Source organism: Cotesia typhae, unplaced genomic scaffold (genome assembly GCF_013202065.1).
Source record: "Cotesia typhae breed Kobodo isofemale line unplaced genomic scaffold, CoteBio_Ctyphae contig_56, whole genome shotgun sequence".
Classification (NCBI taxonomy): domain Eukaryota; kingdom Metazoa; phylum Arthropoda; class Insecta; order Hymenoptera; family Braconidae; genus Cotesia; species Cotesia typhae.
The window spans coordinates 1,080,599-1,107,138 of record NW_027423760.1 but is presented as its reverse complement, the minus strand read 5'-3'; the positions used below and the strand labels follow the sequence as shown (position 1 = coordinate 1,107,138).

At 31.9% G+C, this 26,540-nt stretch overlaps 2 protein-coding genes across 4 annotated transcripts in view; both read right to left on the bottom strand.

Moving 5' to 3' along the window:
- Positions 1-26,540, bottom strand: part of Bre1 (E3 ubiquitin-protein ligase Bre1) — a 116,644-nt gene that overhangs the window by 64,622 nt on the left and 25,482 nt on the right. For 2 of the 3 annotated variants that reach the window (XM_074250295.1, XM_074250294.1), the window contains 6 exons: positions 16,478-16,603; positions 8,950-9,123; positions 7,450-7,707; positions 6,605-6,736; positions 6,258-6,532; positions 6,031-6,184 (listed from right to left, as the gene is read on the bottom strand). In XM_074250295.1, coding sequence (XP_074106396.1) covers positions 6,031-6,184; positions 6,258-6,532; positions 6,605-6,736; positions 7,450-7,707; positions 8,950-9,123; positions 16,478-16,603 — 1,119 coding nt within the window. The remainder of the gene's footprint in view (positions 1-6,030; positions 6,185-6,257; positions 6,533-6,604; positions 6,737-7,449; positions 7,708-8,949; positions 9,124-16,477; positions 16,604-26,540) is intronic. The other variant, XM_074250297.1, reaches the window with a different exon arrangement.
- On the bottom strand, positions 17,094-18,765 carry LOC141532082 (uncharacterized). The gene is made up of 3 exons (XM_074250256.1): positions 18,753-18,765; positions 17,690-18,656; positions 17,094-17,315 (listed from the first exon to the last, which is right to left on the bottom strand). The coding sequence occupies exon 2, from the start codon at positions 18,438-18,440 to the stop codon at positions 17,832-17,834; it is 609 nt and encodes a 202-aa protein (XP_074106357.1). The 5' UTR covers positions 18,441-18,656; positions 18,753-18,765; the 3' UTR covers positions 17,094-17,315; positions 17,690-17,831.

Here is a 26,540-nt window from a genome sequence, read left to right as displayed (position 1 = left end):
TCGAGTTTTCATCAGATCTCGACGTTTTGAGGTCCTAGGAAGCTTCCTGACTACTGCCGCGACGTTGTCACAATGTCTGTCGTGTGTGTGTGTGTGTGTGTGTGTGTGTGTGTGTGTGTGTGTGTGTGTGTGTGTGTGTGTGTGTGTGTGTGTGTGTGTGTGTGTGTGTGTGTGTGTGTGTGTGTGTGTGTGTGTGTGTGTGTGTGGGTGTGTGTGGGGATGTAAGTATGTGACCCGCTTATAACTTTTGAACGACTATACCGATCGGAACGAACTAAACGGCGTTCTAAAGAGTTCCCTCAAACTTAGATTTCCTGAGAATTTAAACCGATTCGGACCGATAGATTTTAAGAAATCCTGAAAAATCTCAAAAAAAATAAGAAAAAAATCATTTTTGACAGTGGTTTTTTTGGAATATCTTTCAAACGGCTCTATTGATCAACTTCAAAAACTAATCTGCCCTTAAACTTGAAAAACCACGTCGGTCGCCGCCAATCCGGTCAAAATCGGTTCATTCGCTCGAGAGATATCGTGAACGAAAAAAAATCAAAAAAATTGTTTTTTTGACATAACTTCGTAATTTCGTTTCGGATCGTTTTTGATGATTTAGAATAATTTTAGAGCTTAAAAAATCGCGTCGATCGCCGCCAAAAATGGGGAAATCGGTCGATTGGTTCGAGAGATATCCTCGATAAAATATTTAGTAACAAGGGTTTTTTTAACATAACTCCGACATTTTTTGGAATAACTCCTAAACGGCTGCACTGATCGATTTCAAAAACTAATCTGCTATTAGCATGAAAAAATTACGTCGATTGATGTTAAGCCGGTCAGAATTAGTCAATTCGTTTAAGAAATATCATGAACAAAAAAAAACCAAAAAAGTATTTTTTTTGGAATTAGTCCAAATTTCCTAGTTTTATCAATTCAAACTTGAAGATTCATCATGAAACTAAAAAAATGGCGTCAAATTCTGCCAACCGCGTGAAAATCGGTTGATTTATTGAAAAGTTAGTGCGGTTTGAAAATTTAAAGAATACTGTTCTATGATACTTCTATCAGACTTTTAAGCTCGAAGAGCTCAAAATAACACACAAATTGTATTTTTGAGCTCAAAGAGCTCAAAAACATCATTAGTGCAGTTTTATGCACCTAGGCATGGAATTAACGGGAAGTTGCACAGATGGCCTTCAGGGTCTACCGTATTCCTAATTTTTTGAAATGTAAAGCAAAATTTTAAAAAAATTTGCTCGAATTATTTTATCACAAACCGACTGTATATCACTGTTTTACTTTTAAATTATCTGAAGTTGCTCGAATGAGAAAATTGTTATGTGAATTTTTAATTATTAAATTAAATTTCATAAATTTTAGTGATAAATGAATTTTTCCTGTGTCACATGGATATTTCTATCATGTTAACAAAGAAAAAGTTCCCATGTTACCATTGGAAAAATTCCTGTGTTGACATTGGAAAATTTCCTATGCAAGAATAGGAAAAATCCCTATGGATTTTTCGCCGTGTAGATTCGTTTTGATTACTAATGTTGTTCAATTGAGCTCAGCAGAAAATACTGAAGATGCTATGTACTCAGAGTCTGTTGGTAAGTTCTAGATCAAATGCTATTTTAATTATTCATGTATTACTGTTGCAATATACTTTCAATAATTATTTTTAGATATTAACGAACTTGACGCTAATGTGGCTCTAGTGACTCAAAAATCTGCATTATTTCAATCTAACCTATCAGCAACAACATTAAGTCATATATCTACTGATGTATCTGATTTTGAAAGTCAACTTAGCCAACCGAAACGAACTCCAAAATTTAATGAAATGACACCTGAACTCTGTGCTACACTTGATCGATCACAAGTGACTCACAAGAATGCCATTTTTATTTCAGCTGCTGCGTACAAAAGTGTAGGAATCAATCTGTCAACTCTTAATCTGAGTTAGAGTACAATTTACCGAACGCGAATTAAATTTAGGTCAGATATCGCTAAGGATCTGAAATCTGAATTTCACAAAGACGGCTGTTATGTAGTGTATTGGGACGGGAAAATTCTCAGTGATATCGCAAGTACGAAAACTGTGGAACCTATTGCAGTTCTTTTATCAGTTTCTGGGGTTGATCAACTTCTCGGAGTTCGAAAAGCAGACAACGGAAGTGCTCTTAAACAAGCTTCTGCTGTTATTGACACTTTGAATCAGTGGGAAGTGGGAAGATGCTCCATATGTGAAATCAATGTGTTTTGATACGCCACCTGTAAATACTGGTATGATTCATTGAATTTTTATAAAGTTTTTATGATTGATTTTATCTTTGCATCTTTTTGTAATTTAGGTTGTAACGGAGTGATCGTTACCCGTTAAAAACCCGTTTAGCACTCGTTTAATTATCGACGGATCACAGAGCGCTATGATCTTAAGCCCTCGTAGGCATAGTTTGAGACTCGTAAGTGAGTCTCGAAGGTGGAGATGTCAACGCAGTGAGAGTGAGGAGAGCAGAGAAAGAAAGAAAACGCACCAACAAATTTTGAAAGAGCTAATGCGACTGAACAGTCGAACCAAATACCTCGTGAAAAGTTCTCTAATCAGGTAATTATTTTTTATTCGCTCTAACAAAGTGGAACGAAGCGGTAAAACTTTACAAATTTAATGCTTGCTAGGCCAACATGTCAGTTTGCTTAAGTTTGGTTTATATTGTAATAAATTCTAATGCCAACTTGCAGTTACACGAAAATAATATCTGAGGAAAACGTAACGCGAGGTGGTGACCTGGGACTTTGCCGCCAAATCACACACCCCAACGAGGAAAGATTTTGTACGCAGAATTAAGACAAGGAGTTGCAGCTAGTCGAAGGATTGCTCATAAAATTAAGAAAAACTCCAGGTACAATTATCATGTCTAAATAATTTCTCGGTGATGCGGCATCAGCCAGGCCGTTATGTCGGCTGAAGGTCATCGCCATTTCGCGTTCAGTCACAATCATTAGTTTTAACAAAATTTAAGAATTAATTTGACCGAACATTCAAGAATTAATTTAACAAAATTTAAGTACCAAAATTTTCCGAAAAATTAAGAATTGATTTATCAAAATGATTAACAACGAATTAACAAAATGTTTAAAAACAAATTTCGTAAAATATTGAGAAAAGTCAGAATAAAATTAAGAATAAATTTAAGAACAAGTACGAATTAAATTACTAAATATTTAATTAACGATACCAGAAATTATTTCGGATTATTAATTGAACATGTAGACAAAGTCTGGATTAATTTTACTAGGAATTATTTCAATTTGATAATTCATGATTTCGGTGACACGTGAAAAATTGTTCTCTGATAATTGAATTTACGTAAAATCAATTTAATTTTGTGTAAATTAATATCATTAAAATATTTTAGTAAAATCATCAAAAGTAAAATTTAATTAAAATTAAGAAGTAGTTTAATAAATAATTTGGAATAAATTTTAATTGTGTGAAATTGGAATCAGAAAATAATTGTTAAAATGGTCGTTAAAATTAGTTAGAAAATAATAGAAAATAAAACACTTGTAAATTTTGCTTAGAAGAAAATCGACAAAGGTTTGGGAGAGGGTCAGCCATTTTGTCTCGCGCTAAAACGCTGAGTAGAGGACACGCAAGGACTAGACTAAAATCTCAGTGCGTTGTAAAGTAAAATATAATTCTAAAAAATAAAATAAAATAAATTCCAAGTTTCAAGCAACAGAAAGAAAGTGAAATCGAGTAATTAAGTCGAAATAAAATAAACTCAGTTATTCAGGGACAAAAAAAATAATTTTGTCGAAATAAATCAAATAAAATCAATTGAGACATTCTTAATCAATAAAATTAAGTTCTTAATTAAATGGATTAATTCGTAAACTCTGACAAAATAATTTGAACAAATTAAATAAAATAAATTTATAAATTTCGGTAAAAGTAAAATAGGAGAAAGACAATTCATAAAATGAAACTAAATCAATTTAAGTAAAATTATATTATAAAATTCTGGCAACAATAAAAATTAACTAAAGTAAATTTAATTGAAAATAAATTCGTAAAATACTCGGACATAGCGAACACATTATCGGCAAATTATTAACACCTTTGTCGGCAGATTTTAATCTATTGGATTATCAAATTATATTATGTGTGCGTGTGAAAAATAATGATTGTTTTGCCTAAGGATTAATGGCATACTCCTTTGTTTCCTGAGCACACTTAGAAACCGCGGTATGGTGGCTCCATATGTGGGTATCGTCGGGAATAGGAACTATGATAGGAAACCGTGTATAGGCGCCTGGGGGGGGGGGTACACGGGAATAGGTTAGAAACCGCGGTATGGTCACTCCATATGAGGGTATCGTCGGAAATAAGAAACTATGATAGAAACCGCGGTATAGACGCTCCATATAAGAGTATCGTTGGGAATAGTAACTATGATAGGAAACCGTTAAATAAACGGGAATAGCGCTTAGAATTAAGTGTCAATTAATTGTAAGGGGTTTATTGTTGTAATTGGGTAGGTTAAATAAAGTATGTTTTGAAAATGAATTTCTTTGATAGCTTTTGTTTCCTTCCTAGCAATCTATCACGACCCTGTAGAATTACTCCATGCTCTGATCCAGTTTGTGGATACTGTGACTAAATATCCAGTGGCGCCCTAAATAAATAAAGGGGTGACCAAGGAGAACGAGTAAAAAAAAATTAAATCAGTTTTATTCCGTTTCAAGGTATTTACAAAGGAACTTGTATTTTAATCGAGAAAGAATTTAGCAGAAAATTAGTATGGCTTCCATGTCGCCATCTCATGATGGAGATTATTAAGAGAGGACTTTTTGAAATTCTTTGGAAGACGACATCGGGTCTTAATTTTCCAATATTTGTTAGATTTAAAAATTACTGGGACAAAGTTGATCAATCCAATTATAAAAGTGGAATTGAGAATGAAACTGTAGCAAATACATACATACATACATACATACATACATACATACATACGAGAGTGAAACTCTATAACGCAAAAAGGAATGGTGACAACTCCAAGGAAGCAAAGACGAGAATAAAAAAGGAAACGCAACAGGAGTGGCAAGACCGATGGACGTCAGGGGAAACGGGCAGATGGATGGCGCGCCTGATCCCGGACATGAACGTCTGGCTCTCTCGACAACACGGGGACACGGATTTTTTTCTGACCCAGCTCTTGACAGGCCATGGCCAATTCAATGACTACCTCTACAGGATGAAACTACAGGACAAGCCGATATGCAAATATTATCCGGACAAAATTGACAACGCCGAACACACATTCTTCGAGTGTGCTCGGTGGAAGGACTACAGAAGCAGCACCGAAGAGATCATAGGCGCCAGGCTCTCCCCCTCCAGCTTGGCGACCTATATGATCGAACAAGAGAAAAACTGGTCAGCTGTTGCAGTTTACGCACAGCACCTTCTGAAAGAAAAAATCGCAGAAAGAGACCAGTAGCCAGGAGTAGGCGTCGTGAGACGCAGCACGGACTGGATTGAAGTAATGCTAACGCGGTTCCAATCCAGTCCTCCCCGTATCATCAACGGGGAGAGGGGAGAGGAATGTTTTTTTTAGTGGGTAAAAATCCCACACTACCGTCATCGTTATCTGCCGCAAGATGGGCGGCAGAGTACTAATGATGGCGGTGTCTTTGAAAGATCTTTTTTGTGCCTCTTAAAAAAAAAAAAAACATACATACATACATACATACATCCATACAAACATACATACATACATACATACATACATACAGACACGGTGACATTACCACAGGAATAGTCAGGAAAGCTTTCTAGGACCTTGAAACGTCGAGATCTGATAAAAACTCAATTTCCGAAAAACGGGATAAAACCAATAACTTTTTGATTTTTGAAAATTTTCAATTTTCTTAGCAGGAAGTTATAAAGAATTACATTTAATTTTCTTTGTTGATTAGAAATTGATAACTTTGTTTGATCTTCATTAAAAAAAATAGAAATGTTTTTCATACTTGGATTTTTTTCAGCTGTTGACGTAATTCTTCGACTTCAGTTCGGATTTTTCGTTCTGCTGCCATTAATTGAACTTTATCGCGTTGTTCTTTTCCTACACCTTTGTACATATCAAGTAAAAGCTTCATTTCTTTCATTTCATTGACCGTTTTTCTATAAATCATTATATGAGTATAAGATATAATCATAAGTATTACATTTATTATACATTTGAAATTTTACTTACTTTAATTGTGCTTTCAAATCTTTAACAATTTCTGACTCAACACTTTTTGAATCTTTAATTCGATGTAATGTATTTTCTTTATGATCAACTTTTACAATTGCATCTTTCCTAACATCTTTTTCACGTTTTATATCTTTATCCTTTTTTATAGAAGACAGAAATAATGAATGAGAATCAGTAGTATTTTTACTTTCACCTTCACTTTTTTCAGTAAAATCCATCTCTTCGTCGATGGCCAATTCTCGCTTTACGACAGTAAGTCCTTCATCTTTTATCTTCAATAATTATTTTGAATCAAATCACTTTTTTTCTAATATTATAGACTAAAATTAGCTTATTAAATTTACCTGAATTGTTCCCGACAGATATGTTGATGAGTCTTCTTCTTTTCCGCTACCATCTGAACTATTACCTTCTTTACTTTCCTGAGAAACTTGTTGTCCTAGTTTCGCTGTCAGATCCTCAATTTCTTTTTTCAACTAAAATAAAATTGAAAATTACTTTTACAATATTCTCTAATACTACATGGCTTAATTAAATCTGACATGATATTAAGTTATCGCAAGATAATCCTATTAAATTTTCGAAGAGCCGCAGATAAATATTATATCAATACTGGCATTCTAATACATCGTCTCCCAAAAAATTTGACAATTTGACATTATTTTTTTTTAAATAGAATCATCACACTATTCATAAAACTCATAACTTACGAATGAATCAACCGACTTTGACCGGTTTGACGGCAATCGATATAGTTTTTGATGTTAAGAGTTCATTAGTTTTTGGAATCGATTGGTAAAGCCAGTTGAAAGTTATTCCAAAAAAAACCACTTTTAAAAAAATTTTTTTTTTTGTTTTTTTTTTTTTTTTTTGATTTCTCAAAATCTACCGATCCTAATCTTCCCAAATTGAATTCAAAATCCACGTTTGGTCAAGCCCTTTCGAATGGCACCAACCGAGATGAAATTGGTCAAGCCGTTCAAAAGTTATAAGAGGTTTACATGCATCCATATAGATGTACAGACACCATCGCGATAATAGTCAGGAAAGTTTCCTAGGACTTCAAAACGTCGAGATCTGATGAAAACTCGATTTTTGATAGACGGGGTAAAACCAATGACTTCCTGATCTTCGAAAATTTTCAATTTTCTTAGTGGGAGATTAAAAAAAAACAGTCAGAAACAGTTACCTTAGGAACTTCAGTTGATACTTCTTTGTATTTACGTTTATAACGATGTACTTCACCCTTTAGCTGTTGATTATGATTTTGCAAAGATGTAATAAGGTGTCTCATTTCACGATTTATTGGACCAGTTTGTTCATTTGCAGCCAAATTTTGTTCAAATTCAATGCGTAACATTTCATACTCCTTGCGTAATTGGGCTAATACATCTTCTAGTTGAATACATTCACCACGCAATTTTTTTTGAGCCATTAGCTCTTCACTCTAGAAAAATTTTTTATACCATTTCAAGTTATAAATACATAGCATACATTGTTACAAACAGCGCAAATCAACCCAGGTGGCAAAGATTTTAAGTCTAAAATTTCTTGAAAATTTTGTTCTTTTATCGTCCTGAAAATGAGTATTAATTAACAACTAATTAATCTTCAACTCTTTGACAGTCGACCTTGAATCCCTACTCCTAATTTCAATCGTCCGTCTTCTTCTTCAAGTGAGAGAGCTATAGTCTGTTTTGTAGAGAAGGGGTTCGAAAAATAGTAGAAGGGGGCGCACGGACACATTATACAGAATCCGCTACTCATACAGCTATATAACGCATTATAATCGGTTTTAGCCCCTAGGGGCTCACACCAATACTGTTAATATCGGGTTTTAATCAGTTTAACCAATTATTCGTCTTACTTCATACTGATAGAAAAAATTATGTAAAGAAGTTAACCCCACAGGTCATCCCTGAAATTTCTCGCTATTTTCAAACTCTTTAAGTTCGAATGTGTACAAAGCTGAAAGTAATTAAGTTTGTTTGGCTAAAAAAAAAAAAAAATAAATATTACTTTTTTAGCTCAAGAATTTGATGAGTGTAAACAAATTTTTAAATTTTTGTAAAGAAATTCATTTTCTGAAAATTTTTAACTACTATATCTTCCGAATAAATAAGTCTATTTTGATGCGAGTCACAAAATTCGATGCAATTTTTTAATAACATTAAAATTGTTAAGCCAAAAATTGAATTTGACAAGAAATTTGTGAGTTACTTAGAAAAAGTACTTCTTAGAAATTTTAGACGGTTATATATATATATTTTGAATAAATTGACCGACTTTAGCGAACTTGACAGAAATTGACGTTGTTCTATGAGATTAGGAATTGATTAAAATTTTAAAGTGATCAGCATCGTTAAAAATTATTATAAAAAAAATACTTCTGACAACCATATATATCTCTTAAACAAATCGACTGATTTTGATGTCTTTTTGGTATTCGCATTTTAGAGTTAAAATCTGATTATATTATAGAAATGATGAGTAAAGTAGTTCAAAAAAATTATTCAAAAAATTTTATACTGAAGATTTTTAAAATCAACGGAGTCGAATCGTTTCATATGTTTACTACTCATGACAAATAATTTTTTCCGAAATATATTTATTTACTGCCTGGCTAATTTTACGTCATATACATGGTATAAGCCACGAAAAATAATATGAAGAATTTGGTTTATCTTACCTCCATCATTTCTATGTGACGTAAATGTGAATTTTTGCTAGATTGCAACTGTTGACGTGTATCATCAAGTTGGGTTTTCAACTGCATGGATTCATTATAAAGCACTGAGAATTGTGATTGTAAACACTTGTACTCGGTTGTTTCTACAATCACAGACTCTGGAAGTTGACGTATCTAAAAACAATACATACATGTATGTATGCATGGGCATGCATTAATCTTTATCGAACTCAACGCTTTATAGCAATAGTAAAAGAAAGTGAGAGTTTATCAGAATGTGAACCCTTAATAGTAGTAATCAGTGTTTCCTTAACGCAATTTGTTATTTTGAGTACGATCAACCTGAGAAAGATTTTCATATTTTTACTGGTTTTTGTATGGTAGTGACCAGCCAAAGGCCTATCTACAATATTCATATTCTACAGATTAAAAAGTAAGAAAATAAATGATATTTTATCAAGAGGTGCCACTAGTGGGAAATTTTCAAAAGAACGATTTCTTTTTGCATTTTCCGATAGTTTATACTTCTGAACGTAACATACTAAAATTCTAAGTATGTAGACTTTTCTGTGAAAACTCACTCATAAATAAAGCAGTACATCATCATTATCATGTATCATATTCTTTAAAAGTTATTTTTTACGTTACGACTAAATCTCTTTCAATTCTTTATCAAAATATAAAATTCAAAAACCATGTTGAAGCTTGATTTCCTCTATTGCCGAAAAATATGTAAAAAGCTAAAAAAAAAATCTGGAAATCGGTTGACGACGCAGGCCAAGAACTTCCCGTTAAGTTTGAATTTGAAGCGCCTTAAAATGTGTTTTTCGACTAATATTTGATCTTTTCAAACTCACAGTACCATTTTTCACATTTCAAGCTCTTCAAACTCAAAACGTATTTATTGAACAGCTGTTTCTTTTGAATGCATCGTTCAATTTTCTTTCTTAAAAAAGCATTCACCGCAGTTTTTGAAGCAAAAAAAACCGCACAGGTTCATATTGATTGGTTGAGAATTCTTGAAAATATCTTTAAAAAATACCGAAAAACCAAACTTGCCGAATTTTTAAAATACTAAAACTTTTGAATGCATCGTTCGATTTTCATTTTCGGACATGAACTCGACGCAGTTTTCTAAACACAAAAAAAAATGCCCTGGTTAAAAAAGAAAATTAAAAAGAATTAAAAATTGAATGCATCCTTTTTAATTCTCCTTGTAGAATTAAATAGGATTAAAAAGAATTCAAGATTATGAGTCTTATTAGCCTTCGTCGGACAAAAAAATAGTATACACTCCTCGGGAATAAGAAAGCCTCAGATCACATGTTTGTTGACCTCGACTTAGCCTCGAATATTATAAAGTATTCACATTCAGAATTATCCAGTACGCAAAATTAATTGCATAATCGCAGAAATAGTAACAATTTAAAATCATTCAGCATTACAAGCTTTTTATTCTTTTCAATCCTCCTTGAAGAATTAAAGAGTATTAAAAAGAATTCAAAGTGAAGACTTTCAGACTTCTCTAAAGAGAATTAGATAGCATTAAGAAGAATTTGTACGTGGAAATTGTCAATACTTCTTAATTCTCCATAGACATTCAAAAAGAATTTAGTATTATAAGCTTTCTATTCTGTTCAATCTTCCATACAGAATTCAATAGTATTAAGAAGAATTCATAATTAGAAAATGTTAATACTTTTTAATTCTCTGCAGAGAATTAAATAGAATCAAGGAGAGATTAAATTATTTTGATTTTTACATTTTTTTTTATTTTTAGAAGGAGGTGGAGGCAGGATAAGGTTTCATATCAAATTCACATCCATTCCTCTTAAGTTTAACGCTTGCCTTAAAATTGTTTAGAAAAACGCCTATCGCTCTAACCTAAATTCGAACCGTAAACTTAACTCACGCAAGATTATAATCTAACCGCAACACTATACGAACGTTGGAGAAATTCATTCGACGTTGAGCGTTTGAGCAGTGAGCATCGTGCATAAGTGTAGTGACTGAAAAATTATAATAACTCGCAGAATTTACTTTATATCCTATTATATCTTTTACGATATGATTTGAATAATAATTCTAACGGTAATGAGTGTTTAGTTGTCATTTATTTATACAGATATTAACAATTCAACTATTTAAAAACTATTTTGATCAAAGACACGTGGCGCAGGGGCCTCGCCTCCCTGTCCCACGGGAATTTACGACGAAAATGCACAAAAGACGATATAAAAGTAAGTCTACTGAAGACTTATCACTGGATAATTTGAGAAAAAAAGCCAAGGAACTCGACCAGATAACGACAACCAGTAGACAAGGAGTAGGCAAACATGAGAAATATCATTATAATATTTGATGATGCCAAAATTAATGAAGATGACTTCTGGGTACGATAAATTAATAATTATATTAGTCTTAACCCACTAAATCTAGAAGTATATAAACAAATTAAAGAACTTTTAGACAAAAACAATTTACAATATTATACTTATACTCTTAGGGGAAAAAAAAAAAAAAACCGTAACCTTGGTTTTAAAGAGAGTGATATCAGACTATGATGAAACGATGTTAAAAATTTCATCTCAAATAAAAAACTGCAAAATGTCAACATCGAGAATGTAACTAAACTACAATATGATAAAAAAGATCCCAACAAATTCTTTTTTCTTTTACATTTATCTCCTGACAGCAAGGCCACTGCATTAACTAAATTGAGATACGTCCCGAGAAAAAATCATCATGCATGAACATGCATGATCAGGCGTTAATTTCATGCATGATCATGCATGTATATTTACCATGCATGGCCTTGAATGATCATTCATGATCATGTGATTAAGCATAATCATGCTTTTACATGCCTGGCAAATATTCATGATCAATCATGCATGATCATGCATTTTTGTCGCGATAAAAAAAATTTTAGTTGAACAAAAAATTTTTTTTTGTTCATCAAGGTATTAGTCTTTTACTATTAAGTAGTATTCGATTGTTTCTTTCACTGAAAAATACCATTTGACATCCGGTCTTTGACGAGACTCGAACCCGGGACCCTTGAGACACGAAGTATGAACAATAACCACTACGCTGATCCTCCACAATTCTTCAAAAGATTTTTACTACATATTATATTTTTCGTTCGTCGTTAGAGTGATTGTGACTTGAGTACAATGTTGGTAATGATTTAGCTTTAATTAAATAAATTCTATTCAATGTACATGTTTTATACAAAAAATATGTTTTTTACAAGAAAAGTAAAGTCGAAAGTATTTATAAATGAATGTTATACATTTCTGTTTGTATTTATCTTCTTATATAACAGCTCTAACTGACCTTCCAGTTTTTAAGTTTTTAAGATTTGTTTTTTTTTTTTATTTTCAAAGATGAATATTTTAATTAAAAAAAATTTTTTTTTTTTGCAATACGTAAAATTAATCAAATAATATAATAATAATTTTTCAATTTAGAGCAATAAAAAAACATTTTCAACAAAAAAAACCGAATGAAAAATCAAAATATGTTGAATCTCTACAACGAATAATGTTACAAAGCTTGTATTCTTTTTTTTTAAACATTAAAAACTTAAAAAAAAAATTTTTTTTTCTTTTAATTTTCAAAAATTCTTAATTCTGGAAACAAAAAAATCTCTTATTAGGAGTTTCAAAATTCAGTCAGACAGGAAAAAATCAAGAAGAATATACATACATGTATAAACTATTTAGTACAAGAATATGCATACATGTATAAACTATGAATACATTATCTGACTCAAATTGACGAGATGAGTAAGAATATACAAAAAGTTTTTGAAAATTCTGACATGAGGACCAATGCAATAGTTAGATTTCTATGAAATCTACTAAAAAACTAACTGGAGGAAATTTAGTGAAAAATCCCTGGACATTCACCAAGATTTTTTACCTGCGAACAGAAATCTCACAATAGATGAAATCCAACACCATATCTTAAAAATGGAAGGCGAAATTACGGACACTATTAACACAATTGTCCATAAGGTGGAAAACGACGGCAGGAAAGGATGTCTGAAGTATGTAAATAATAAAATTAACAAGTTAAAAAAATTCAAATCAAATCTGATTGCTGATAAATTTAAACAGACCAACCTAGATGAACAGGCCGTATAGAACAACTAATTAAAGTGGCCAATAAAAAACTGACAACGGAATTCCAAAAATCCGAAACAGCATACTGGGTGGCCAAAGTAAAAAGCATAAACTACTAAGAAAATTCAAAATTTTTCCCAAGAATTAATAAATATTATAGATACAATGACCCACCAAGGATTTACAACTTGCTCATACCCAAAAATAGCTCGCTACTCTCTAATGAAATCATAATAGATACCCAAATCATCGAAAAAGACAGAAAGTATTTCATCTCCCAACCAATAGCCAAATTAAATAACGTTGGAAAATATTTTGAATCCATAAACTCGCACAGGTACTCCAACCTTGGAACGACAACAAAGATACTGACAGACTCAGCGGCTGAAGACGTCAAAAAATGAAATAAGCTACAGAAGACAACACGACCTTACACACACAACTTTTAACATTAATAATCCAGCACATTACCCCGTACAGGACCAAGAAGAGTCTAAATTTTTACACTCATTTATTGAAGTTGAGCTTCTTCTCAAGAAGGCCAAAAACAAAACATCTTGTGCTATTATTAAAGAGTATACAATTATTTTTAATAATTGTTTAAACCACTCTTACTATCCCACTAGATGGAAGATATTCTCTCCGATAGCGTGAAGGGATAAACCTTGGACTTGTGGCGGAGAGGACTCCGGGTTCGATTCCTCGGTGATGCAGAATTATTTTTTTCGGTGACCTAAGCTTCTTTTTAATTTGAGTAATAGACATTTACGATGCTGCATCGTAAAAATTACGATGTTTGAGTTTAAGTCCGGCACTACAATATTCTATACTAAAAATTACGATGTCTTCACCGTAATTTTTCATACAGTTTTCTTTCCGTATACGGACGTACGGACATCATCGTAAAAATAGTCAGGAAAGCTTCCTAGGGCTTCCAAACGTCCAGATCTGTTGAAACCTCGATTTTTGCAAAACGGGGTAAAACCAATGACTTCCCGATTTTCGAAAATTATTGTTTTTTTAGCGGGAAGTTAAAAATACCGAAAAATACAATTTCGTGAATTTTTAAGTAACTATAACTTTTGAATGCGTCTTTCGATTTTCATTTTCAAAAATTTATTCGACGCAGTTTTTTAAGCACAAAAAACGTATGCATGATTTTATTATGATTTTTCCGTATGCTTCAAAGTTATTTTAAAAAAACATAAAAATTCAAAATTATCTTCCCCAGTAGAAATAATTGAGTTTTCACTCGATATAAACCAGTAACTGGCCGGTGATATCGAGTAAAAACTCCAAATCGCGCCATCTACAACTGAATCATAAACATTGGTCACACTGACACTGTACCTTTACGAGTGTCTGTTTATTTTTCTCTATTAACCTGTACGCATTATTATTGTAAAAAATGTTAAAAAGCAATATAAGTCAATAAAAATTTGTGTATATTAACGTATAAATAATTTTCAATACATATTACAAAGTAGATACAGTAAAAAAGTTGACACAATAAATGAATTGCAAATGTGGACAATAAAAACAAATGTTGCAGATTGTTATTTAGACGAGTTGTTGTTAAAAATTTTACAAGCTGGAGTTTTTCCAGAGTTACCAATAACTGCAAAAACATTTTTAAATAAATGTAATGTATCTCTTAAAATTGAAAAAATGCCAAATGCTGATGAACTTATAATGAGTGAACTTGTTAACTTCGATGTTGATAGAAGATCATCTTACAGCAATTACTAATCCAAGTGTTCATAAACAAAACTTAATATTTTTACAATTTAATATGGATGTAATAAATTTATTTAAATCGAAAAACTAAATGAATATTTTAACTTCCCGCCAAGAAAATCTAAGAATTTTAAAAATCGGGAAGTTATTGGTTTTACCCTGTTTTGCAAAAATCGAATTTCCATCAGATCTCGACGTTTAAAGGTCACATGTAGCTTCCCTGACTATCCTCGCGAGGTTGTCACTATGTATGTATGTAAATATTTTTTCTTTGGATTTTTTCTGTAGCTTTTGTCATTCACGAGAGAAATACGAAAAAACGCCAATTTTATGGAAAAATTAAGTTTAGAGGCCCTGTACTGCTTCGCCAGTTTGAGTTACGGCTTAGCCACAGTAAAAACTTTTGTAGAGCATTCAATTCTGAAAAAAATCCGTCCATGGTCGAAACGATGCTATGAAATGCTACTGAGATGAAGAAATTTAAAGATAAAAAATCAGAGTTTCTGTATTTTTTTAATGGGAAATCTTTTTATTCCTTGATCGAGGACTTAATATTAATATTAAGAACCCAAACTTTCAAGGAATTTTTTTTTTGATACTTGTAACAAAATTTCACGATGGGACCGAAAAAGAAACAGTTGAAAAAAAAGCACCCTAATATTTATATATAAATTCGTTGTGAATTAATTACCGACACTAGCCAAAATAATGTGTAGCCCCCGTGACGTCTCAAGACGACAAACCGTTTTTTAGGAATTCTTCTGCGCTACTTTAGCATATGATGGATGATGAAATATAAAAGACAGGGAACGTTGCATCGGGACTCTATAAGCTTGTCGCGACATTTCTATGCTAGACGCTTCTACTAGAAAAGCCTTTAGCGGAAGCGGTTATTTTAATTATCATTTCTATCATTTAGGCCTTATTACCCGCGGGTACCTTGTTTATACTGTATTTTACTGTATAATTCCCAAGTTCCGTGGGCGAAATAATCTAATTCATCGAGGAAAAATTTGAGTTCAGCGAAATAATACAGGTGGTGAGCAACGCTCACAACTGTAAATATATAATCCTGAAAGTTGATGGAAATAGACCTCGCCGAATAATCTCTCAGTAATTAAGTCTTACCTTATTTCGGTACTTTTATTATGGCACTTGTGATACTATTCATTAATTTATTACGTTAATCACTTGTTGTGAAATCATGGATTTAGCTGCATTGCTATAGTGATTTTGTAAGAGACTCAGGCCCTGTTTTAGGTAAATCCAGTCTTCGGAAACGCACAATAAACAATTGTTCTTACAGTTCAGTGCAATTTTTTATTCACTGAGCGACCTACACTCTTTTCTACTATCTAAATAAATTTTCTTGAGACGCTGAGCTAGTCCACACGTTTTACTTAATGTGTAAAGGCCAAAAGATCCAGGTGCATCAGAAAGTGCTTTACAATCGAAAAATTTTTTAGTATATTTTGTAAATGCTTTTAATTACATTAACCGTAAAAATTTTGATGTTCATTGTCAATTTAATTTCATGTGAAACTAATAAATGTTGGAATATATAATAATAAATAGATTAAAAAAAAAAAATTTTAAGATTACATTAGAAACTAAAATTGAAAAATTACAATGCAATTTAAAAAAAATAATAAAAAACTTACATCCATCTTAAGTTTTTCAACTTCCTTCAAAGCATCTCGATGCTGTTGATGCAATTTGTCTAATTCTTGCAATCGATTATTAGCCATCTCTCGAGTTTCTTCTAATTCTCTTTGAACATCGTCAAGCTATTTGTGGAATATAAAAAGATATATATCAATTAATTCTTATTTCTTACTAAATTTTGATAATTACACACTGCCAAAAAATTAAGAGGAAATAAATAATAGTTAAAAAGAACTAACAAACACGCTTTTTATACAAAACCAAACTAAAAAATAGAAAATAAATTTTTATTAAGAATAGTTAAAAAAAATTTGACAAAAATAAATTAATAATAATGTGAATGAGAAAAAAATTTTTTATTTAAAAAAATCGTGAGGTGCACGGTGTCAATATTTACAAATATATATATATATATATATATATATATATATATATATATATATATATATATATATATATATATATATATATATATATATATCAGATATAACGCGGCTTGTCACGACGATAGCGTAGAGAATTCTCAAGGGATCTGATCTAAACTCAACGTACTTACTCTATAGATTATTAGGAAGGTCAAGTTCAAATATGAGCTTAAGGGGGATAGCCACTGTGACGCTGGAAAAAATAGGCAATTTTCGGGAATTTTTTTTACTAGGATAATAAAGGAATTTGGGGATCGGGTTTTTTTTGTTTTATAAAGTATATGTTGAGGATAATTCTCCTAAATTTTTATTCAAAAATATTTTGTTATCACAAAGTTATAAACATTTTTGTAGAGCACCAAAAAATTTCCCCCTCCATTGCCGGTACTGTAACTCAAAAACGGATTATCTGAAACAAAAAACCAAACGGCATTTTAATCTATAGGAATGTCGCTATCGTCGCACGTAGGGGATTTTGAAAATTTTGATTTGAGAAAAAATGGCGCCATATTGAAAATTTTTTCGTCTTTTTTCCTCATTTTTTTGGACTCAAACAGCCTTAAAAAATCTTAAAAATTAAAATTTTCAAAATCCCCTACGTGCGACGATAGCCACTAAGTAGACAAATACGGGGAAACAAAAAAATTGAGAATCGGTTCATATTTACGAAAGTTACAGTACCGGAAAGTTTGAAAAAAGTCGTTTTGAGAAAAACGCGAGTAAAGTTTTAAGAAGATTCTCGCAACTTTAAAATCTAGTCTTTCACAAAATATTCATACTCACATCAAACTATCAAGTCCTGGGCCATATGAGGGTTCTTCCTCCTTATCTTTAGTATTGACCTTGACTTTTTTTATTTTTTTACTGGCCGTTTCCATGCGGCTTTCAGCAGCTTTAACCCGAGTAGCGTCGCGCTCAGCGCATGCTATGAGTAGAGTGTTGGTCCTACTTTAACATCGAGATTCTCTAATATCTTCAGAGTTGCTAGAGCCCCATCATTGAATGTAATTGTTGAAATATATAAAGCTATTTCAACAATAAGGGAATAAGAAGAATTTGTTTTTGGGGCGAGCTGCCACACTAATGCATTGAAGCTTTCATTATTATTTTGTGTAAACCCACCGACACATCGTTCCAATAACTCTGGATTCGATAGATCTTCATAAATCGGTATTAAAGCTTCCGCAATATCTGCAGGAAGTGGTGGTTTTTCAACTAATGAGTCCAAAGTATTTGTTGCCACAGCTTTTTGAAATTGACACCACGAATTTGCACCTTCAGGACAAAGAAAATGCTGCGGATCTTCGGGTGATGAAAACTTGTGATAAAATGTTTGCCAAATAGCATTATACATCTCATCAACATCATTAGAATGACGTCTGATTGCTAAACCATAATACTTTGTAAATTCATTAATTGCTTTGTCCGTTAATCGACCTTTCCCACCTAAACTTTTCTGTGTATTTTCTTCTTTTCCTGTTTTTGTCTTCTTGTTAGTTCGTTGCTTCTTCAAAGCCCTTAGTCGACTGCCCATTCGTTTTTGCACGTGATTAATACATTCCTTTTTTTTTTATCTTCACCATGTCCCCATACGGTTTAGCATCACAAATATTTTTATACGTTTTAGTGTCACCATCACCTATATAGTTTACATACTTAACGTTATGTAATAACTCTGATCGCATAAACATCTCTTTTATTCCATCTACCTCCATTTGTCCAGAAGAATTTTCATGGTTTATTGGACAGTCTAGAGCATGGTCTTGCATAAATTGATCGTATTCAGCTGTTCCTTTTTTGAGCTCATTAGCGCACACATCTTACAATAACTGGATTTCATACTTACATCTACGATTTTGCCAGTGAAGTAACCAATTAGAGAAGATATACCAAATGAAGATTTAAACCCTCTTTTCTTCCAACTACCGTCACCGGAGACAGAAATTCCAGGAATGTCATTGGATTTTAAATGCTTGCAGGTTTCTTGGATTTCTTCTTTAGCAGCTTTTTTCAACACTAAATCACAACAGTTTCTAGCTGCATTTCTGATTTGTGTGACCAGACGATCGTAAAAGCTATGGAACATTGGTCGTGGTAAATCCATGAAAGCACAAAATCTTTCAGGTCCAGATAACCCAATACCAATTATCCGCATTGCAAAGATGAAACGGCGATTAATTTCATACGCATTCTTGATGAGTGGACATGAATTTATCAAAACTGGATCACATTTTTGCAATTCACAACTAGTTTAAAACCTAATCCTCGAATACTTGTCTCAGTAAAGTTTACATCACCACCACACTTTTTACACGATACACAGCCACTTAGTAAATTAAATATCGAAAAAAATTTATAATTTTGTAGCTAATACTCGAATCAATTGTACAATCAGATTTTTGTGATAATTTCCTCTTGGAAGCACTATCACGTCGTTGAGAGCCAGTATTTTTTCAGTTTCATATCTGTTGAGCGGTCGATTAAATTTTTCCTGTCGTTTGGCAGTTTTCTTTCGTTTTTAATAACTTTACTTTGTTTACGATCCATTATTTAACAAATTTTTTTGTTAAATAAACAAAAAAAAAGATCAGAAGATTTAAAAAAAATAAGTAAGTAAACAATAACGAGTACACTAAGAAACTCAATAAATTAAAGAACGAGTGTGTATTCATACAAAACAACTAAACTATGAGGTACAGTATCTCAACAATAAGAAAAAATATACGTTAAAAGTCAAATAATTGTAACGGTTGACAATCGTGAGGGAAAACAATCGCCAACGCGTACGAATCAAAGACGGAGCGAGCAGGCGACGTTTTCGTCGAAGCGCCGCGCGTAAAACGGTCAATCGACGCGCTCTTATAAAAATGACTATAACTCGAAAACTATTCGGAATTTTTCTATAAAATTTGAAATACATAATTTTGAATATATAAACTTCAGTTTAATGAAAAAAAAAAAAAATTTTTTTTCCGAAATTTTACAGTGGCTATCCCCCTTAATCGGTTAAATAGTTTAGAAATTACAGCATTTCAAAATTCTGAAATTTTGAAAATTTGATACTTTCACTACCTTTTCTTCAAATAACTTTTGAATGCGTCGAGATATTCGATTTTTGTAAAATGCATCTGAAAGCTGAGAAATTAAGATTCAAGTTATGTGCATTTATTTTTTTCTAAAGCAAAAAATATCCATCTTATGATCATTTTTAAGAAATTTTACGCTTGCAGTCGTTTTGTCTATACAAAACTGATTGAAAAGTATGGAAGTACAATAATTCTTTAGTTTTTAACTTCCCGCTAAGAAAATCGAAATTTTTCACAATCGGGAAGTTATTGGTTTTACCCCGTTTAGAAAAAATCGCGCGTGTGTGTGCGTGTGTGTGTGTCAGTGTGTCAGTGTGTGACCCGCTTGTAACTTTTGAGCGACTGAACCGATCGGAACTAACTAAACGACGTTCTAAAGAGTTCCCCCAAACTTAGATTTCCTGAGAATTTGAACCGATTCGGACCGATAGATTTTAAGAAATCTTGAAAAATCTCAAAAAAAATAAGAAAAAAAATCATTTTTGAAAGTGGTTTTTTTGGAATATCTTTCAAACGGCTCTATTGATCAACTTCAAAAACTAATCTGCCCTTAAACTTGAAAAACCACGCCGATCGTCGCCAATCCGGTCAAAATCGGTTCATCCGTTCGAGAGATATCGTGAACGAAAGAAAATCAAAAAAAGGGGTTTTTTGACATAACTTCGTCATTTCTTCTCGGATCGTTTTTGATGATGTAGAATAATTTTAGAGCTTAAAAAATCGCGTCGATCGCCGCCAAAAACGGGAAAATCGGTTGATTGGTTCGAGAGACATCCTCGATAAAATATTTGGAAACAAGGGTTTTTTTAATATAACTCCGACATTTTTTGGAATAACTCTTAAACGGCTGCACTGATCGATTTAAAAAACTAATCAGCTATTAGCATGAAAAAATTACGTCGATTGATGTTAAGCCGGTCAAAATTGGTTAATTCGTTTAAGAAATATCATGAACAAAAAAAAACCAAAAAAGTATTTTTTTTGGAATTAGTCCAAATTTCCTAGTTTTATCAATTCAAACTTGAAGATTCATCATGAAACTAAAAAAATGGCGTCAAATTCTGCCAACCGCGTGAAAATCGATTGATTTATTGAAAAATTAGTGCGGTTTGAAAATTTAAAGAATATTGTTCTATGATACTTCTATCAGACTTTTAAGCTCTAGGGTGAACCGTTTTTCTAATTTTTTTTTTTTGTTTTTCAATTTCTACCTTTTTACGTATTTATTATTTTCTTAAATTTTTCCGAAGAAAATAAGACAAAAAAAAATTATTAATGTAAACTAAGCTTTTTATAACCATGACATTTCAAAGATTAACATTAAATATAAAAAAATTGCTTCTAGGAACATGTCAATATTTCATTAGCTGATGAAGGCACAGAATGTCTAGATTCTAGTGTCCATTCTAGTAAAGCGGTCACTGAGGGTGAACAAAATAATACTGATGTCACATCGCACACTCCTACGGATTTGGATGAGGTAGGAAATTATTTTGGTTTTTATTCAAATTAGAGCCAACAAAAAAGAAGAAAATATTTTTTAAAAATTAAATAAAAATATATAGATACATAGATAGATACATAATTCATGAACTGATTTTTGTTTAAGATGATGAAAGTTAAAGAAATATTAAATGAATTCTTGATCAATTAATTATTTACACTGAAAACCATTTTTTTCCAGTGAATTTTTATTTATAAAATGAATTTTATTGTTTTAGGGAGCGTCAACATCAACAGCATCGTCGTCCAATGTAAATACATGCTTATTTTGCAATAGGGTAAGAAAAAATGTCGGGAAGAAAAAACAAAATCTTACATTTCCTCAAAGTGACCAAGTGACTCAAAAAATGAAACAAATAGCTAGAAAGACTGATGATTCAAAAATCTTGTCAATACTTGAAAACCAAGCTATTGCTTATCATTAGTATTGCTACGCATTTTATTTGACCAAAGAAAAACGGTCCACTCAGGAACCAAACGATTCAATTAACCAGAAATATCGTAATATACACAAAGTGGCTTTTGAATCGCTAAAAACTATTATTGTAGAAGAAGTTATTGACAATAACAAAGTTATGTATTTCGCTCAACTCTTTCAAAGATACCAGGCTTTGTTATTGGAGTTTGGAGATTGTGAAATAGATTTTAATTTTATCAAAGATTACCGACCTGAAATGTTGCAGAAAAAAATAGAAAAAATCTTTGGTGATCGTGTTACTATTGAAGCATCTACTGGGCCACGTCATCAAAAGATTATTTTCAAAACGGACATTGACATCTATATTATGGCAAACAATACTAGATTGTTGGAAAGCAAAGAAGAGCACAAATTTGAAGATGTTGCATACGATTTAAGAAGCTGTATTAAGAACATTGATTCTCATCCTCTTCCTAGACGTTTAACTGCTGATATCATACGAGAAGAATGCGAAATTCCTCAAGAGTTATTTAATTTTATACGAAATCTCGTTCATGGGCCAAACTTAAGTGAGGAAAATGCTGACTTAACTACAACAAAAATAACATCAATATGTAGTGACATAATATACGCTGTTACCAAGGGAAGGTGTAAGCCGGCGAAAAACTTAACCCTTGGACTGGCAATGAAGTCTTTAACTAACTCTCGGCAAGTAATTACAATGTTTAATAGATATGGCCATTCAATTGGTTACAATTTAGCCGAAGAACTCGAAACCGAAATGACTTACACGTTCATCCAAAATAACGCTGTAATACCAGCAGGTATCATAGCAACAAATACACTCAGCACTCATGTTGCTTTCGATAATTTTGATCGCTTCGTCGACACCACTTCCGAGAAAGATACCATGCACGACACTGTTGGTATTATAAACCAATTTACTAGTGCTGACAATTTTGATAATCTTGATACTACAACTTCATCAGAACCCGAAGTCAACGAAGAAGGTCCATTACGTAAAAGACGACGTTTTAATGAGATATCACGTGAGATCAGACCATACTATTCAAAACCAAAAACAAATTTACAGCTGCTTCCTGTAGGATAAAGCAACATCGCCGGAAGTTACTAATTTTCTCCTGAATGTAAAAACAGCTGGCAATCAACAAAAGCTCAATTTTATTTCCGACTGTTCTTCGAATCTCGATAGATTTGAAAAACCGATAAAACGCAACAAAATCATAAATTTTGCTTCCCAATGCTCGACTAAAGTTCTCATGACTAAAGACAAAAGTAAAAAAGTTTTACTAAAAATGGAACGAGACATTTTTGGAAGACTCCTGGCTATTAGCGTAAAGAAGAAAATTAATCTGGAACATTGTTTGACCTTTCCACTGACACCAATGCCGCCTGCACTTTTTTCACTTACTGGTGAAATGTTAAAAACTCCCAAATCAACATTTGCAAACAGTTTAAAATCTCAAATCGAAATGGTTGAGCCCACCAACATTAATGTTGAAATAATAGACGGGTTTTACTGTTTGTACTTAATTGGAAATTCCATGCCACAGACATTTGATAAAGTTGCAGAGTCAATACTAATGAAAATTTGTGCATCACAAGCTACTGAAATCCATTTAATATTCGACCGATATTTGACACCCTCCATCAAGGATTCCGAACGCCGAAGTCGAAAAGAGTTTGATGTACCATATAAAATTACAGGACCTCAACAAATCAGACCCAAAGATTTTGTACAAAGCCTTAAAAATTATCAATTCAAGGATGCTTTAGTACAATTTTTGGCTGATTACTGGGAAAACAAAAATGTGTTGCCAATAATCGGAAATAAAAAAATTTTTTTAACTGTTGAACATCTGTGTTACTCGTACCAAGCTCTGGATAATTGTGTTAAGAAATCTGAAGAAGTTGATTATACGTGCTATCATGAAGAGGCGGATACAAGGATTATTTTTCATGCTCATAAAGTAACACCCGGCTCTAGAATCTTAATTAAAGCTTCTGATACTGATGTTCTCATTATTATACTTGGAAATATGCACAAACTGTCAGAGTCTACAATTTTTCTAGCTACTTCAGCCACTAAGAAGCAATCGAACCACCTCGACTGCATTAACTGTATCGATTTAGCATTAAAATTGGGACCTAAAATATGTAAAAGTCTACCTACTTATCATGCATCCACAGGTTGTGACTGCACTGCGGCATTTTATAATTTTATAATAAAGGAAAGGTCAAACCATTTAAAATATTTTCAAAAAATGAGACGTATCAAACTATTTTTGCGTCATTAACTGATGAAGATGATATTTTTATCGATGAAAAAATGAATGCTGTTCAACAGTTTACAGCAGAAATGTATGGTGTAAAGCACTGTCAATCAGTTAATGATGCGAGAATTCGTACTTTTATGAAGAAGTACGGCGCAAAAGAAGACAACGAACAATTTTTAAACAAAATTAAAAGTTTTGACTCCAACTTTATACCGCCTTGTTGGATTTCTCTCCTACAAAAAATTTTAAGAACAATATATGTAAATTCTATGTGGCTTAATGCAACTGATCCTATATGTGATCCTATATGTTAAACCCTGTAAATTACGGTTGGCATTTAGACGGTTGTTTAAAACCAACAGGTTTTGTCGAAGATCAAACTCTTTTGAAAATCCAGGACATTATTGAAATGGAAATTAATGAGAAAGAACTTGATGAGTCAGATGAATTCGAGAATAATATTTCAAGTTCAGATGAATCTGATATTGAATAGAAAATATTTTTTTCATTTATATTTATTTTGTACTTTTACTGTTCTGTAATAAAATTTTTAAATACCATACAGGATCTTTAGTCTAGCTTTTTGTTATTTTTTTATTAGAATTTTCGGCAGTCAACTTTCCTTACTTTTAATTTTTTTCAGAAAGAGCAAAAAAATTTCAAAGTAAGTAATTAATATTTTCATTAATTACGTTATCATATTTTGAGTTACAAAAACATTTTTACTTTAGATATATTATTATACATATAAGTTAATATATATATATATATATATATATATATATATATATATATATATATATATATATATATATATATATATATATATATATATATATATATATATATATATATATATATTTTGTTTAATTTATGTTGTATTGTTTAATATTTTTGTATTATATAATATATATTACATTGTTATGTATTTAATTAATTAATTTGTACGCAACACTTCTTCAGTTGCTCCGAAATTACGCATACTGAGATCAAATGTCAGTTGCTCCAAAATAACGTGTACTGTTTACAATATGAACGGTGGCAGGGGTACCTCTACTCTCCATATAGTTTACATACCGAGCATGCGCACTTCTTTATATTCACGATCCCATCAGGCCCAACAGCAATGTTCGGTCCTTTATTATCACACGGTATACTTACCTCGGATCTCTCTGTCACTCATTTCCAGACGCGTTGAAATTGAAATCTTTAAAATTTGTATACCCCTATTAGGACCGAATTTTTTGCAGTCTACCCTATATCATCGTGTTCAGAATAAAACAGCGCTTATGCTGATATAAATTTTTTTCTATTATCGAATCTAGCGAAAGTAACTAGTGTTACGTCCAAATCAATAACTTGCATTTAAACAAATACGTGAGCAGTATTTATTTTTTTCTTGACAATAAATTTTATCTGCGTTGTGTATTCTCTAAAATTATTCCGAAATCTTAACTAAATACAATCGAAATTTTAAAAAAACCCTTTATGATAACGAACCCCTATAATTTTAAAATTTACCTAGAAACATTTTACTATCATAAAACTAAACATAAATACTCCTAAACAAATAGAAACAAAAAAAACACATTAAAAATAAGTTACCTAAATGCATTTTTCTTGGAGACGTTAACATAATGAACAACCCAAGAAAAACGCATTGGATTTTTTTTATCTTAATTCTCTAGGGTAATTAAATAATAAAGGGTAATTAAAAATAAAATGGTCCGAACTCGAACCATCGATAAAAGGGGCCTTGTTCACAAAAACGTTGGTAATTTTTCCTGTTCAGTCCCAGAAGCTACAAGTATCCACACACTTTCCTGTAACAAGTGTCCACACACTTTCCTATAACAAGTGTCCTCACACTTTTATTATCCACGTCAGTCCTCACTAACTTCTAGTGTCCACACACTTCCTTATTATCCACGTTAGTTCACACTAACCAATTCACGAATATCCTGATACTTCCAATTTTCGATTAATAATTTTTCATTAGTGAATTTAAATTAAGTTTGTATTGTAAAGTTTAGAATCAGTGAAATTAATAAGTTGCAAATCAGGTACCATAAATCATACTGTATCATATTTTTGTTAAGATTTCCAACCATAAGAATTCTTGTAAATTTGTTTGTGTTTATAATTTTTCTTCGCATTTGTAATTTTAAACATTCAATATAATCATAATTAAAATATACACAAATTCTCATTCATTCAATCACAAAATCCAGTATTTAACACGTTCCCGGTCTATAGGCTGAAAAGCTTGGGCCGAAAATAATTTAATTTATTTAGTCCAAATTTTGACGTAACACTAGTACTGACATACC